This window comes from Haemaphysalis longicornis, unplaced genomic scaffold, assembly GCF_048455015.1.
Source record: "Haemaphysalis longicornis isolate Haplotype H1 unplaced genomic scaffold, Haemaphysalis longicornis Haplotype H1 scaffold_6, whole genome shotgun sequence".
Taxonomy (NCBI): Eukaryota; Metazoa; Arthropoda; class Arachnida; order Ixodida; family Ixodidae; genus Haemaphysalis; species Haemaphysalis longicornis.
The window spans coordinates 154,278,236-154,294,895 of NW_027526407.1; the positions used below are offsets into that span (position 1 = coordinate 154,278,236).

At 49.9% G+C, this 16,660-nt stretch overlaps 1 protein-coding gene across 1 annotated transcript; it reads left to right on the top strand.

Annotated features, from left to right (window-relative positions):
* The first annotated feature begins 13,069 nt into the window (after positions 1 to 13,069).
* On the top strand, positions 13,070 to 15,586 carry LOC144143318 (uncharacterized). The gene is made up of 3 exons (XM_077675087.1): positions 13,070 to 14,764; positions 14,973 to 15,074; positions 15,495 to 15,586. The coding sequence occupies exons 1-3, from the start codon at positions 13,231 to 13,233 to the stop codon at positions 15,584 to 15,586; spliced, it is 1,728 nt and encodes a 575-aa protein (XP_077531213.1). The 5' UTR covers positions 13,070 to 13,230.
* Positions 15,587 to 16,660: the final 1,074 nt, after the last annotated feature.

Here is a 16,660-nt window from a genome sequence, read left to right on the forward strand (position 1 = left end):
CAAATCAGATTTCTCATTTTCCGTGATCTTTAGTAACATTAGAAGTACCATTTCGAAACGGGAACGTATTTCCATTCTGGTTTTGTCATCCAACAGCGAATTGGTTATATTAACCGAACCATAACCGAAACCGAAAGTGACTGCGTCTCTGATCAAGAGGTCTTGGCCGATTTGCTCAATTTTTGACTATTTCGGAAGGTTCAGAGGAGGGGTTCTTATTGCCATAAGCCAGAAAATATCCTGCTCAATAGTTACCCTGTCATCTGACCTTGAAATAATTTGGATCCTTTGTTCTGCTAAGCCCAGTCAATATTACTTGGCGTCGGTTACAGGCCCCCGAATAGCTGTCCTGACTTTCCTAATAACCTTAATGACCTAATAAACGAAGTTTGTTTATTTATTTATTTATTTATTTATTTATTTATTTATTTATTTATTTATTTATTTATTTATTTATTTATTTATTACACCCCCAGGGCCAGAGGCATGACAGAGGGGAGTGGGTTACAAAAACAAAGCAATAACACATGAAAATACATCAACTATGGTAACAAAACAAATTATCCCGGTTATACAATATTAACTAACGCATTGTGAAATAAACGGTTATCATTAATGGACACGACACTTGGGGGAAGGCGGTTCCAATCACGTGATGTTCTGAGAATGAACGATTCGGAAAAATGTCGCGTGCTGCTATGTTCAATGCCAACTTTGTGAGGGTGATCGATTCGGCGGGAAACGTATTGCGGTTGAATAATGAGTTGGTTGTGTAGGGTGGGATGATGGTATAGTTTGTGAAACAATGTAAGACGAAAACTTACAAAGTTACTTTCTTGTAAAGTTACAAGAAAGTACCCCAATACATTTGTTCGGTGATTTCAATTTTCCGGGTATTAATTGGCTTAAACAAGCCACGCCGTCACAAGCCCAAGGTGAAGCTTGGGCTTTCTTGGACGTTTTTTTTAACTTTAACATTTCGCAAGTGGTGTCTGTGCCAACCCGCGTAAGTCAAGAGTGTGAAAATATTTTGTACTTGATAGTAACCAGTCTTCCTGAGAGCACGTTCTCGATTACTCTTCTCCCAAAATAAGTGACCACAATGTTTCCATACCCATTTTACATTTAAAGGGTCCTGAAATACCTTCCGCCGATGCATGGATGTACATGTACCCAAATAAAGCAACGTATTTTCAATCTCCTCCCGCAAGAATTTTGTTAAAGCGATGAGTATTAGCTGAGAAATCGTAAATCAAAAACCGCGCATTATCGTCGCTCCGAGTTTCCTCCTCCTTTCGACTTACTCTCCGCTGTTGACGGCGCGCGAGCCTTGCCTCCCATGATGCTGCGCTCCGCAGCGGTGACGTACTTCCGTCACCGCGTACTTGCGCTGCTCAGACTGTCGTCTGCTACGGGCAAGCTTTGTTGACACCATGAATCCCGCGCTCCGCTCAAGGCTGGAAAAACTAACGAAAACTCTGGCCGCATGTATGCGGCGGCCTGGCCTTGCCCTTTCGCGGTGTACGTTGCTGGCGGCACATGACTTTTTATCGGCGGCGAACTCGCAGCCGCACGGGGAGGGTCGTGCGCTCGTTCCCTTGATGCACCGCGCACTGTTTATCCAAAAAGCGCCGTATCAGATGTGGCCCCGCTGGTGCCGGGTCTTATTTTGCGGCGGTGGTAATTCCTGCCGGCGGCATGTGAAAAAGTCATATTAAAACGATACAGACCCCGCGCACAAAACGCTTCAATCATGTGACCAGTTCAGCTTGGGGCGGCGCGTGGTGGAGAGCGGCAACGTTGGCAAAACATGCTCCGGCGGGGCTCTGAGCTTTCTAGCGCTGGAGCGAGCGCCATTTGTTTGACAATCTCAAACATCGGTTGCCTTGGCAATAATAAGGCACAAACCGCTCCAGAAGTCAGTTACGGTTGCGTGATCCCGGTTCAGCTTGGGGCCCCACTTCGCGACATGTGGGCACTGCAGGCGTACCACTCACTCCCATTGGGACGTGCGAGATGCGTTTGGCATTACAGGAGGCGATGGTGTGTGTGTTGTGGACGCCTTTGTTTCGCGATGAAATGAGACGTTGTGCTTCTGCGGGTGGATAGTGCTTCCCATGGTCTGGATTATCTTTCTCAAGCGGCGTACGACTCAACCTCGCATGGGGTATGTGCAGTGTGCGTGGCTAAAAGCCATCGGCTTGTGCGCCAGAGTTAAGTGACTTGCTGTTCGTCCCCGCAAACCGCGCGCGAGGTGAGTACCGAATTTTACGACGGGCAGGAGGCAACCCATCCTCTGTCAATCGTGGTTGAGACTTTCAACGCATGTTGTGACGTTGTGTTCGTTCGAAACGCATCTGTGGATTGTTTTGAAGTGGAATAAAATGTATCCGTCAAACCCGGGCATTCGGCTCAGGGCGTTCTCTGCGATTGCACGAAAGAAGTGCCACGGGGCTTCAACGCTTTCTTTATGGAAAGTACTCAGGTAAGAGAATATCCATGTCGTGTTATGGCCGTGTTGCATTCAATACAAACGGTTAAGCGTTTGTTTTACACTTGTTTCGTTTGTCGTAAAATGCCCAAGCACTCCGGCACTCCGCTAGCAGACCAGCCGGCGAGCCGACGCTGAGAAGACGACTCATCTCTTTGCCGGAAGTGCGTGAAAAAGCCGCCCAATAGCAGGATGTCTAGCTCATGACGAACATCTGGGAATCGATGATGTAGACATGTGAAGATGGCGGCGTCCAAAAACACGAAGGGAAGGGTGAGAAAAAAACGACAAACTTTGCAACAAAAGTGTGAGCTTTCCGCTGCGCGTAAAAGAGTAATACTTGGCACAGAGGACGTTGACGACCCAATCTAACGGTTGCGCTAGTTCATTTAGTGTGCTCAAAATGCCTTTCAGGGCCCCTTTAAACCTCTGATTCGTCAAACCAACCGGAAAACCATTTGCTTTACGACAAGGGAAATTATGCAGCAATAAAGTCGGAGCTTAGCGTAATCTTATCTAGTTTGGAATATAATTTCTATTCCCGGTCTATCGAAGAAAACTAGACATTGTTTAAAGGGGCACTGACACCAGATTTTGAAGGCGAGATAACTTCAGGGATAGATTGGTGCGAACACATATACATCATCTGCAAAATATCAGCGGCGAATACAGCCTAGAACATATTTAAAATCAATTTTAAAGTGTGCGAAACGCAACCGAGCAGCCAGCAGAGGACCACGCGCAATCGACATCCCGAGGATATCGTGTAAATAAACAACATTCAAACACGTCACGAGTTTGTGTTTGCCGCTTCCGCTCTGCCGGCGTTTTTCGCCGGCTCGCCCAGCTCGCCGCTCCAATCGGAGGGCCGGAGGGCGGAGCTTCTGCTCTCGAGAACGAACGACCCGATCGTTGGCGGCGGAGGCGCCGTGATTTCGTCAGCTCATGGGGCAGCTGGCCGCGACCAAAGTTCTACAGCGATTCCAGGCACTCTGTTTCTATTACTGTTTATTACCATTGGATGCGAAAACGCGCCGGAGGCACGAAAAGCCCACTGAGCTAGCCGCACGGTCACTGTGCAGGCGACGGCCACGGCCGCGAAGTGGCCCAGGCCGGCGCAGGTAGCTCGAGTGATAGCTTGTTACCGCTGCACGAAATTGTCCCCAAGTCCCGACCATGGTGGCTTACATGAGAAAGGAGTTTATGATGCGATGGCGGGTTGCATTAAAAATTGTGATCTGCACCGCTTACGAGAGCGGCACTCGAATATCCGCCGCAGTGCTAAGCCGAACACATCTGTAGGCGGACCTGTAGGCAGACCGGCCGGCTGCTCCCAGCGCGCGTCTTGCCACCCACCGTCTCGAGCGTCGCGCGTCGTTCTTTAGCCGCGGTAGCATTCGCACTCGCAGCGCCTGCGTCACATCCACGGTCGCTTTTTAATTATGCGCCTCACGAGATCAGTACGTGGGGGCATTCGCAGAAACTGCCGTCGATGCGGATTCGACAGTGCTACGGCGGCTCTGCTCTGTGATATCCCCCCGACGGTCACGTGGTCAGCTTTGTTCGCACAAAATCCACAAAATCCATCGTTTCGCGGCACTCGCTGAAACCGAAACTGCGACTGGCCGCATTTGAAATGCCTCTAATTAAACAACCGTCGCACGCTGAAGCAAATGAGGTTTCTACAGGTTATAAGTAGGTCACTAGCTACTTATCGCAACAAAAAAAAAACAAGATGCAAAATTTTTGTGTCAGTGCCCCTTTAAGGACAAGGTCAATGAATTGACTGACAGAGAGAGAGAGAGAGAAACTTTAATCACAGTTGAAGTGAGCATATTTGTGGTCGGGGTCTTCAGTCCAAGACTCCGTTGGTACGACCGGCTGTCTTCGCCCTTTCCGCTAGCAAAAGCTGCGTTTCAGGAGAAGAGCTGGCCAGCGTACTCTCCCACTGCTCGCGTGAGGGGTTGGGGATGGGGGGAAGGTCTGGGTTCCGTTGACATTCCCAGACAATATGGTACAGCGTGCCTGGTGCTTGGCAGTGAGTACATAGGGGGTCGTAAAGAGTAGGGTGGATGGCATGTAGTCGTGTTGGGTGGGGGTAGGTATTAGTCTGTAGTTGTCTCAGGATGACTTCCTGTTCTTTCGTGGCCTGATCGGTGACTGGGGGATAGAGTTGTCCCGCTAGTCGATAGTGTTGCGTGATGTCGGCGTATGTGAGGAGCGGTTGCCAGGTTCGCTCCGACTCTTCTTGCGGTGCCCGGTGGGCGAGTTCTCGGGCCAGGACGTGTGCCGTCTGGTTGCCGCGAAGAGCAGAGTGGGCCGGGGTCCAAATGATTGTGACCTGCTTCTGCGGTGGCCGTTGAAGCAGAACCCGAAGCGCTTGTCTTGAAACCCTACCTGCTTGGTATGCTCGGCAGGCGGCTTGGCTATCCGTAATAATTACGCTAGCCTTTGTCTGGGAGAGGGCAAGGGCGATAGCCGTCTCTTCAGCCTGCTGGGTGTTTGACGACCGAAGCGTCAGACTGGAAAGGAGGTCGGTTGTGGAGGTAACGGCCGCCGATCTTACCCCGTACCTCGCGTATTCCGCCGCGTCTGTATATACGACGTAGTCTTGTCCTCCGTACTGTTTTTCTAGCGCAGTTGCTCTTGCTAGGCGTCTTCCCTCATGATGTTGAGGGGCCATGTTCCGGGGTATTGGACGGACAAGAATTCTGGTCCTTAGTTCAGGCGGGATGTCCACTGCGTTTTCCGTGATGTGCGGCGCCGTGTAACCAAGCGTAGCTAGCGTTTCCCTACCCGTTGGGCTTGCTCCGAGTCTTACTTTCTGCGCCGTTAGGTGGGCCTCCATGAGCTGTTCGATGGTGTTGTGCAGTCCCAAAGCCGTGAGTCGTACCGTAGAGGTGCTTGGAGGAAGTGCCAGGGCTTGCTTATATGCCTTTCTAAGAAGGACGTCTAGCTTTTCGCGCTCCGATGTCCCCAAAACCGCATAAGGAGCCACGTAAACGATTCTGGATACGACGAAGGCCTGCACAAGACGGACCATGTCGTTTTCTTTTAGTCCATGGCTCCTGTTCGCCACCCTACGCAGCATCCGAATAATTTGAGCCGTGGTTTCTTGGATCCTGTTGAGAAGCAGGGTGTTTTTGCAGTTTTCCTGGTATGTCATCCCTAATATCTTGATTGAGGGTTTCGGTTTGATGAGTATGCCATCGAGCCAAATTTTGATGTCTGAAACGTCCCTGCGGCATTTTTGTACTATTATAAGGTCCGACTTCTGCGGGGCACAAGTTAAACCACATCGGCTGGCGTAGGTGCGGACGACGTCCGCTGCCATTTGTAGGCTGTCTTGCATAACGCCTGGAGAGCCTTTGGCAATCCAGATCGTTATATCGTCCGCATACAGGGCATGCTTAATGTTGGGGATTTCCTCTAATTGTCGGGGAAGGCCTATCATGGCTATGTTGAAAAGTAGAGGCGATAGCACTGCCCCTTGTGGTGTACCACGACTGCCACACTTTATGGGAGACGACTGGATGTCGCCAATCTTAATGATCGCAGTCCTATCAGACAGAAAATTCTTGATAAATGAGTACGTCTTTTCCCCGCAACCCAGGTTGCCAAGATTTGTGAGGATTGCTTCGTGCGTTACATTGTCGAACGCACCCTTCAAGTCTAAAGCCAGGATCGTTTTGGGTGTAGTGCGACTGGCTGCCTCAAATATGTCCTTCTTCAGCTGCAGCAGTACGTCCTGAGCTGAGAGGTGCGGGCGGAAACCGAACATCGAGTGAGGCATTTGGTCCGTCGTTTCAAGAAACCTTTGTACACGGTTAAGAACGACGTGTTCCATCAGCTTTCCGATGCACGAAGTGAGGGAGATGGGGCGAAGATTATCCGTGCAAGGTGTTTTGCCTGGTTTTGGAAGGAGACGAATCTCTGCTTCTTTCCAGGCCGGTGGCACCACCCCCTTCTCCCAACACTCGTTCATGTAGGTAGTCAAAGCCTCCACGGAGCCGTCATCCAGGTTTCTTAGGGCCTTGTTCGACACGCGGTCCATGCCAGGGGACGTGTTCCGGCGGATCTTCAGCAAAGCCGCCCTCACTTCAGCTGATGTTATTGGGCTATCGAGATCTGAATTGGGGCATCCCCCGTACTCTGGCAACTGCACCCTGGGTGTAGGCGGAAAATATCTTGCCTGTAGCTCCCGTAAGAGGTCTTCTTGTGTGCCAGGAAATTGGTGAATGATGGCTTGCATCGTCTTACTTGTTTCACTCCGACTTTTAGTACGGTCGATTAGGTAGCGGAGGATGTTCCACGTCTTGGATGTACTTAGTCTTCCTTGAAGAGCATAGCACATCTGAAGCCAGTTCTGCCTACAGAGCTCGGCCGCGTACGCTGACGCCTCTTTGTTGAGCAAAGATATTCGTTTGCGGAGTCTCTTGTTGTGCCTTTGCACCTTCCATCTGCGAAGAAGGCTGCGCCTTGCCTCCCATAAATGAAGCAGGTGTGGGTCGACCGCTGGAATGTCATCGGAGAGGCTGAGTTTCTTCGTGTAGTGCGTGATTTCTTCCACGAGCGTCTTCGCCCAGTGACTTATGTCCTCTATCTTTTCTTCTGTTTTACCTCTTCTATGGGAGCGTAGTGCTTGCCAATCAGTAAGTTTTGCTACCCCGATGACCCTACGGAACTGAGGCCCTGGGATTTTCGTCTGTAGTATCATATGATCACTCCCGAGGTTGTCCTCCGTATTGCTCCAGGTGGCATTTGGGGCGTGTGCAACGAGCGTAAGGTCAGGGCTAGTATCCCGGGCTGTGCTCGTGCCTATACGAGTTGGCGCACTTGGCTCCGTGAGGAGAGTGAGGTTCTCCTCATCTATTATTTTCAACAGTTCTTTGCCCCGTTTGTTGACGTACGTGTATCCCCATTCAGAGTGAGCAGCGTTAAAGTCACCCACAACGATGAATGGGTTGGAACCCGCCAGGCACTTTGCTTGTCGGATCATGTCTGCCAATCCCGGCGCTTTGTTTTTGGGGCGACAATAAATGTTAAGGATGAACAGACTGCTCGTACATTTGAGTTTCTGCGAAACCAGCTCTGTAAGGACGCAATCATGGAGGTTACTAGAGAGCTGGTGGTGGATGGCAGTAATGTTTTTCTTAATTAAAGTGCACACGTCTCTGCCTTCTTTCGTTGTCTGTGTAATATAGCCCGGGAGCTTGGCACCCACCGTTGATTCTTGAATCGCTATTACGTCGGGGGGTTCTTGTTGATGAGCAATATGCTGTTGAAGGTCACCTTTCTTATTTTTGAATCCCCTGCAATTCCACTGCAAACGACAGTGGGACAGCACGCATTATATTTTGCACTAGTGGTCATTATGGTTGATGGGGAGGTCAGTAGCCGTGTCATTTAATACCGGGCGATGATATGGCTTCTCTCTGCGCGCAAGACGGCCAGGGAGGGTTGTAGTCTGGGTTTCGAGACTCTCCACTCTATGTTGAGTATTCTGAACCTGCGCCGAAAGCTGATTAAGTTGGGAGGCGATGGCTTGGAGTTGGGTTAGTATTGGGGCGGTAACATCACCAAGGCTGGCATTTAATGTTTCTCTGGTGACATACTGGGGGTTTGTCTCCATGGTGTCTTCTTCTTGGTTCTCTATTTTGCGTTTCTTTTCGATTATTGGCTGTTGGTCTGGTGGGGGAATGCTTGGAGGTGGGGGTGTTTTTTCTTCAGAAGTTACCTCTCTGACTGCAGAAATGGATTGTGTAAGAGTGTTAATGGTCTTAGTCTGTTCTGCCATGAACTTCTTGAGCGTTTGTATTTCTGTCCTTAGTGTTTGAATTTCTGCCTGGAGCTTGTTACACTCGATACATTGCTGAGAAGGGGATGGGGGGCGAGCAGCGGGAGAGATAACTGAAGCCCAGCTCACCTGGTTGTGCTTCTCTCCTTTCGCTTGCTGCTTGGCCGGTGGCTTGGATTTGGAGCGGGATCGGGACTCTGAGCGAGATCGAGACCTCAACTGGGAGCTGCAGCTGGATGAGTTCTTGAAATGAACCGTTGACCGGCGGGAATGGGACCTCGACCGGCCTTCACTTGGTGTTCTGCCGCGGGAGGGCGTCCGCTTCCTCAATGACGTCTTCATCACGGATCCGGAACGACGCTTCGAGATGCTCCTTCTCTGACTGGCATTGCGCCTTGTTGATGAGCGAGATTGGCGGAAGCGCGAACCACCACCACGGAGTTCAGGGGACGGAGAGCGGGCCTGTCGGGAGGGCTGCTGCTGATGCAGCGGAGGCTTTCTACGATTGACAGGCGGCAGGTAGCGTTTGGCGCAAGACTTGTCCGCCGTCGGGTGGGTGCCGCCGCACAAGATGCACTGGGGGTGGCAGTCATGCGGGTCCGTTGTTAAAGAGAGCCCACATTTTCCGCACCTCAGCGTTTTAGGGGGTTGTGGGCAAACATCCTCCCTGTGACCAGTCTCGTTGCATTTGCGGCAGTAAGGAACCGTTCTTTTGTAGAGGTAGCAGCGAACCGGGATACCACTGTAGTTGACATAATAGGGAACGCGTTTGCCGCAGAATGTGATAACCATCGTTTCCGTGTTCCCAAGCCTTCTACATGTTAGAACTTCATAACTTGGATCCTCGATGCGTTTAAGGACTGTGTCGGGGGTTGTGTCAAGGTCGATGTTATGAATGACCCCTTTGCAGGAATTGTCTGGAGATGGCGCGTATGACGCAACCTCATAGGAGTTCCCATCAATTGTTAGTTTCTTGATCTCGCTTAGCTTCATGGCTGTAGTTTCACAAGGGGTACTCGCGACAAGGACGTTTTGGTCCCCGTCTACGCGCCTCTTGATGTTGACTGCTCCAACTGGCAGCTTTACTTCAGTGGCTATAGCCATTAGCAATTTTTCTGGGCTCACCCGGGCAAGGCGGAGACCATTTCTTGGTCGAAATGCCAGCTTCAGATCTTCAGCAGGAAGTGGAGGCTGTCGGGGCCTACGCGCTGCGGGCCGGCTTTTGCAAAGGGCGGGCTTGTCCGACGTTTGGGCCGTTGACTGACAGATTTATTCCGAAATCCCATTTCCGCGCAAACTGCCAAAATCTATGGTTCTCTAAATTTCTTAAAAGATTAGAAAACAAGAAAAAACGCCCGTTTCTGTTGGCAAAAAAAGACAAGATGAACCGAGATCTACAGAAGTAATTTGAGCATGTTGACGCAAATACTGGACGGCTAATGTGGGGCTAGCTAATGTAAGGATAGCTAATTTAATTGGATAAGCCTCTAAGTGATAAGAACTCAGAGAAGAAGAGGAAGACGGCGCGATGGGAAAGGATGACGACGATGGTAATGAGAGGGCACAATCGCACCGCTGAACACGTGTCTGGTGTAGGTGCTGCTGTACGACAATGAACCTGTTGTGACATGACGTTTGTAGGGGGGTACAAGCATCGCCTCCTGTATTTTCACAATGCCAAACGCATCATCCGGACCGGCCAACCAAGCCATCTCCTTCTACTCCAGCCACTCGCCCCCAATCGCTAGCCTTCCCAGCGCTTTGGTCACGTGACCAGGTCATCTTGGGGCGACGCGTGGTGGAGAGCGGCGACGTTGGCAAAACGTGCTCCACCGCGGGTCTGAATTTTGTAAGAGAGCAGCGTTACTTTGGCAATCTTAAACATCGGTTGCCTTGGGAACCAGGTACAAGTCGCTCTCGAATCGAATTCAGTTGTGGTTGGGTGATCCCGGTTCAGCTCGGGGCCTCACCTTACTACATGTGCACCAGCGCCATCCAGTGGTCCCTTTCCAACAGCCCTGCTATCATAAAACAGTGTAACAGCGCTTAAACGAAGACAGTAAAAGAAGACCCAGACATGGGCGCCTACTGTAAACTGTGCAATAATGATTGCTTCCGGAAATATAAAAAAAAAATAGGATGACGTCACACTTGTTCGGGAAAAAAAGAAACACAAAAACAGATGTACAAAGTTCAAGGACATCTTTTGAGCCATCCTTACTCCAACCACATGTTTAGGTGCCCAAGTTTCTTCCTGTACAAGGTTCCTTCCCAAGTTCCTTCATGGGATTGGAGGAGGAGGACGAGGAGGAGGAGCAGGAGGAGCAGGAGTACAACTTTTAGTGTGATTCGAAAAGTCTTGTGAGTGGAGCCCTCAGTCCAGGACTCAATTGGAGCAACCCGCCGTCTTCGCCCGTTCGATCACCTGCAGCTGTTTGCCAGGGCAAGAGCTAGTGAGTTCTCTCTCCACTGCTCTCGGGAGGGGTTTGGGATAGGGTCGATGTGGGGGTTAACTTGGCATTCCCATACCATGTGGTAAAGCGTGGCAGGGACGCCGCAGTGTCTGCACAGGGGATCGTAGAGGGTGGGGTATATGGCGTGCAGCCTCGTAGGGTGTGGGTACGTGTTCGTCTGGAGTTGACGAAGAGCAGCCTGTTGGGGCCTGATTTGTAGCTCAGAAACAGGGGGGTATCGCATTCGGCCAAGCCGGTAATGCTGTGTGATGTCCTTGTACGAGAGAGGGGGTATACTGTCCTTTCTCTTCTTCTAACGGTGCTCGGACGTCACACGGCGCACAGACGTTGCTCGCTGTCCGGCGTCTCTCCCCCCCCCCCGCGCCCAACGTCTTCGCCGACCTCCGTTCCGCACATGGCGGCCCGTTCCATTCGATGATCATGCGAGATGTGGCCGGGTGTTGAACCGATCGCTCGTGCGTCGCAGCAACACCGGTGTGCGCCTGTGGAACCAGCTTAGCTCTGGGACGATTAGTGACACTGCGCTGGAGCCGCTTGATAAATATACATGTTAAACACAGCTGTTGGGCAAGTTGGTGCAATATGATTGAAAAATAGAGCACGACTTGGACAACAACACAGAGAAGAACGACGGGACAAGCGCTCACTTGCAAAGAACATTTATTGAAGCATAGTCTCGTATTTACACATTTATCTTGTAAGCATGCCCACTGGGATACACTAAATGGAAAGCATCAAACCGATGGACACAATCAAAGTGACATTTTCAAAACTCCAACTCGGTGGCACGCAAAATCACATATGCGTCGCTTACGCACTTGTCCCCTTTTTTCTTAATATAAAATGCTTCCACTGTATTGTCAGTCCTGCCGAGAATTCGAATCTGCCGAGTTTGAGTTTTTGAAAACGTCACTTTGATTGTGTCCATCGCTTTGATGCTTTCCATGTAGTGTATCCCAGTGGGCATGCTTACAAGATAAATGTGTAAATACGAGACTATGCTTCAATAAATGTTCGTTGCAAGTGAGCGCTTCTCCTGTCGTTCTTCTTTTTGTCATTGTCCAAGCCGCTCTCTATTCTTAAATCAAATATACATGTGTCACATAATGCGTACGCTGTGTTTGTGTCATTGAAGCAGCAGTAAGCATGGTAATCAACTAATCCTAGACAACCAGGAAAGCTACGAATAACCAGCTGAACCTTAGCTCACGCTACGTATATCCTTGCATAGCCGAGCTAAGCCACTGCTAATTTTTTACTTTAGTTTGTACGGCGCATGCCCTGACCTTGTTTTTCCTTCGCAATTTTATTCATAAAACTGTTGTAAGTCCCACCGTGCGTGTTGTCTTACTCTATCCTCGTGTACGCTGATTGATTGATTGTAGGGTTTAACGCGCCGACACAACGCTGTCGATGAGGCGGGCAGTAGTGGAGGGCTCCGGAATTATTTTGACCACCTGGGGATCTTAAACACACGGGCGTTTTTGTTTTTCGCCTCTATCAGAAAAGCGGCCGCCGCAGCTGGGAATCGAACCCGCGACCTCGTGCTCAGTAGCGCAACGCCTTAGCAACTGAGCCACCGAGGCGGGTTCCGCATGTACGCGTCTTCAAGGATGGGTTCCACCGTTCTTCAAAGTATGTAGCAACTTAAGCCGAACACCGAGCTGTTCTAATGCAGACGAGCAAGTGTAGCATTTGACGGGCTGTCTTCGGTTTCATAAACCTCAAAGATAGGCGAAAGCGTATGATGAAAATGTAGTCCGCACCCTACATTATATAAAGAAATAATACCTTCCGGCGCCAGGTTTCGATCCCACGACTCTGCGGGCGGAACGCAAGGTACACGGCACTTTACCGACTGCTCCACGGAGCCGACACAGAATGGAAGGTTGCGCACGCGCCTTATATCCTTGACTCATTCAACCGTCGGCCACAGGTGCGCCCTCTCCCCCGCGTCCTCCTCGCCTTCTCTCCGCTCGCAACGCCCTCTCTCGCCGCTTTCGGTTCGCGTTCATGTGGTGGCGCGATTTCGGCGCTATAACGTGCCTAGAATATACTGGCTAGTGTGCCGACCGCCAGCGATGCGCTATGGGAGAGGGTGGCGCCGTTTGCAATGAAAGCCCACCGATGGCGGCAGATGGCGCTGCTTGCCGAGAGGGTGCTTTCTTAGCAGACGACAGAGTGAGGGGCGCCTCAGCAGACGATGCGCTTTTGTCGCTTGTTAATGCTTCAAGTTCGCGGTGTGTGTGCGTGGTCAAACTGCTTGTGCGCGTGTTTTTATGCACCGAGGTGCAGCATTTACCGTATTTTGTGAGTGTCTGCTCATGCAAGCCATGGTGTGCGCTTCCACAAGTTATCTGTGCGAGCGTGTATCGGGCTGCGCGATTTCACCGTCTGGTCAACTCATGGATTGAGTTCCTGATTGTAGTCTTCCGACGCCTGTCATCTACGTGTAACCGTGCAGAAAAATGTCAAAGCCAAAGCGACAGTGCAAAGAGAAAACTTGCTTTGTCCCGCTCTGTAAAAGCGGTTACCGCTCGAACAAGGAGCGTGTTTCCATGTTTACTGCGCCATCCGATGCTGCGCGGCTTGCAGAATGGGAACGCAGCATCAACAGAAAAGACAGGAGGCTGACGACAGCTGCAGTGGTTCGCGAGAGGCACTTTGAGAAGAGTTGCATCGAGCGCACGTTCAGCGTCATCGTAAATGGCGTTACCAACGAGCATCCCCGCGATAAACCGCGCCTGAAACCTGACGCCATACCTACGATATTCCCAGATGATCGAAAACACATCGTGTCTAAAGTGACAGCAAAGAGGAAAAGCGGAATTCTTGATGAGCAAGAGCCCCCAGCAAAGCGTCGTAAGCATGCTGCGTCGAAGGTATCTGAGTTTGGCTCAGGCATTGAGATTGCCGAATCTGTGGGCCTGGAAGGATTTGGTGCAAACACTGGAGCTCCTGAAACTCAAAACTGCAACCCAAGCTGTGGTTCTGAAGCATTAGGCACTAATACATCGCAAAACGATACTGCCAAACGACTGCCAACCACAAGTCTCCACCCATTCTCCAGCATCTCAATTCCAGTGACATGGATGAAAGTACCTTCTCTGCCAGTAGACTCTTTAGCTTACGCCTATTGTGAAGCTGAAGAACATAACTTCGCCAACCTTTTCATTGAAAAGATGGTCGTGTTTGGGAAGCCTTCGGAAGATGGGAAAATGGTGGTGGCCACAGTGTACCTGAGGGGGAGAGAGAAGGGTAAACATACCCTCACAACTTGCCAAGAGGCTGAATCCCTCATCAAAGAAGTGTCTTTGACCAGTCTTTGTTGCGGATGCGGCATAAAGCCTGCCTCAGGAAAACACATTTCCTACAGAGACATGATTTTTTCGGCCAAGTGCTTGCTATCCACGAAGACCGATGGACAATCATGTGCTTTCTGCAAGTACCAGAGAGTCCTGGCTCAAAACCAAGCGTGCAGAAAAAGGAAAAGGCAGAGTTCAAGCAATCCCGACGAAAAAAAACAGCGCAAAAACATTTCTCGAAATCTATCAAGAACCAAAAAAAGATTGGCGAATGCAGTGATACAGGTAGCTCATATGAAAGAGCAAAATGAGGCTCTCAGTGAAGAAGCATTTGACAACAAAATCAAATCCCTTCCATCAAAGCAGCAGCTAGCGGTCAAGAGTTGTTTCCTCGCTGCTCGAAGGAAGTCACACAAAGGCATGCAATACGACGACGAGTGGATTTTGGAGTGTATGCTAATGAGGATGCGAAGCCCCAAGTTGTACGAGCATCTCCGCAGAGAAGCCATCATGGTTTTACCAGGACGAACATGTTTGCAGAAGTACCTCCAGCGGTTCAAGGGCGGCTTTGGCCTCAGTGCCAATATCTTCAATGCTCTGCATGAAAAGACGAAGACCATGGATGTTTACAGTCGTCATGGTGGCCTCCTCATCGACGAAATAAAGCTTTCGGAGCACCTGACTGTCAAATCAGCTGGTGAGTACAGCTTCACTCAATTCTTGGGACGTGTAAATGAGGAAAATGCGGTGTCAGCTGATTCACTACGATTTCCTTAACCTAGCAGTGCTTGACAATATTCACAAAGTCGCGATTATGTTTCTTTTTATTGTTTTAGCCCCATCTGTGATAGGAGATATCGGGGTATAAAGCAGGATGTTCCTTGCGTGCTTTTTCTGCAATTCAGGTGATATTGAAGGCTTCGTCGACCTTGGAGATCATACACCTGCTGACCAGAAGAACGTGCTGGCAGACCATGGCATGATTGTGCTGTTCCAGCCATTCATCGGTAAGCTCTTTTTCTTCTTCGTAGATTTCAACCTTGTACGACGCCCAACTGTCAGATGTTAACTGTTATCTTTCTGTAGGAAATTGGACACAAATCCTTGGTGTTTTCGCCTCAAAGGGCAATGTGAAAGCCCCAACACTAGCAAGAATCATTTTGGAAACGACGGTGCTTGCGGAAAAAGCTGGTCTATTTGTGGATTCCATCACATGCGACGGCGCCAGCTGGAACAGGAAAATGTGGGAGCAGTTCGGAATACGCGGTAAGGTTGTTTTCTACGCAATATGCAAAATTGCTCCCACCGTGCAGTGCGAGTGCAGCTCTAAAGTAATATATAGGCACCCATTCTTGTAACGTGAGCTACACTGGCCGAGGTTGAGCAGTTTCGCGTGGCTCCTGGAGAGCCGTGCTGCGCAAGCGCAGCACGTGGCGGCCTCCACTTGGTGATCATGCGAGGGGTGGCTGGGTGTGGAAACGATGGCGTGCGTCGCAGCAAAACCGGCGTGCACCTGTGAAACCAGATAAGCTCTGGGGCGATGGGTGACGCTGCGTCGGAGCCGCTTGATAAATATACATGTGTCACATAATGCGTATACCATGTGTATGTCATTGAAGTAGCAGTAAGCATGATAATCAAACTAATCCTAGACAACCAGGAAAGCTAGGAATAACGAGTTAAACCTTAGCTCACGCTACGTATACCCTGGCATGACCGAGCTAATTAAGCCACTGCTAATTTTTTGCTTGAGCGCTTTCTTTGCAAGGATGCCTTGGATGTCAGTAAAACACGAGGCTACCCCATGTGTTCTTCTAAAATCTCTAAATATTTTAAAAACAAGTAATTTTTTTCACATGTTGTTTCGGTTTCAACTATATCAAACAATGGTTGTGACGTCAATGTTGTGGTATAGGTCACGTGAGGCATAGAAAGGCAGGGTTACTGAAGCTATGAAGATAATAAAACGGCGTACGTATATTGTTATAGTAGTTTTTTATGCTTCGCGCAACGTAAGCGTTCAACTTTTAATTGACTTAACAGATATGCATCGTTCGGTTCTTCAAACAGAAACATCGTAAGAAATTATTTATTTGTAAGTTATTGATCATTCGTAAGTGAATACATCGTAATTTCCCATGTAAGCCAATGTCTTATGCATTCGTACGAAAGCGGCAGCGCAACAGACGGGACGGAACGATAAGGAGGCAAACACTTGCGCCTTTTTGCAGAGTTATAACCTAACAAGCTGAAGTTTCAACTCTTCTGAGGTCATATGCATCGTTACGGAGTAATGGACCTTTTTCCAGTACCGGTCCCTCTAGCGGCCGCCACGGCGAACTAAAAATGGCAGTAAGGCACACCCCCAAGAAAATGTGGCTTTCGGAGAACTCGTGCACAAAATATCCTGGTCTTGCAGCCCCTCCCGCACTGACCCGTCACCTGCGCCTTTCAAATGAATGTCACGGTAGCAGGCGAACGTTCTCGTGACTAATCTGCCGTGTTCGAAGTGCCCCCCCCCCCTTTTTTTTTTTTTCATTTTCCTAACCCCCTCACTGCAGCCATGTGCTGGCAGCGTGGTCAGTCTCAAGTG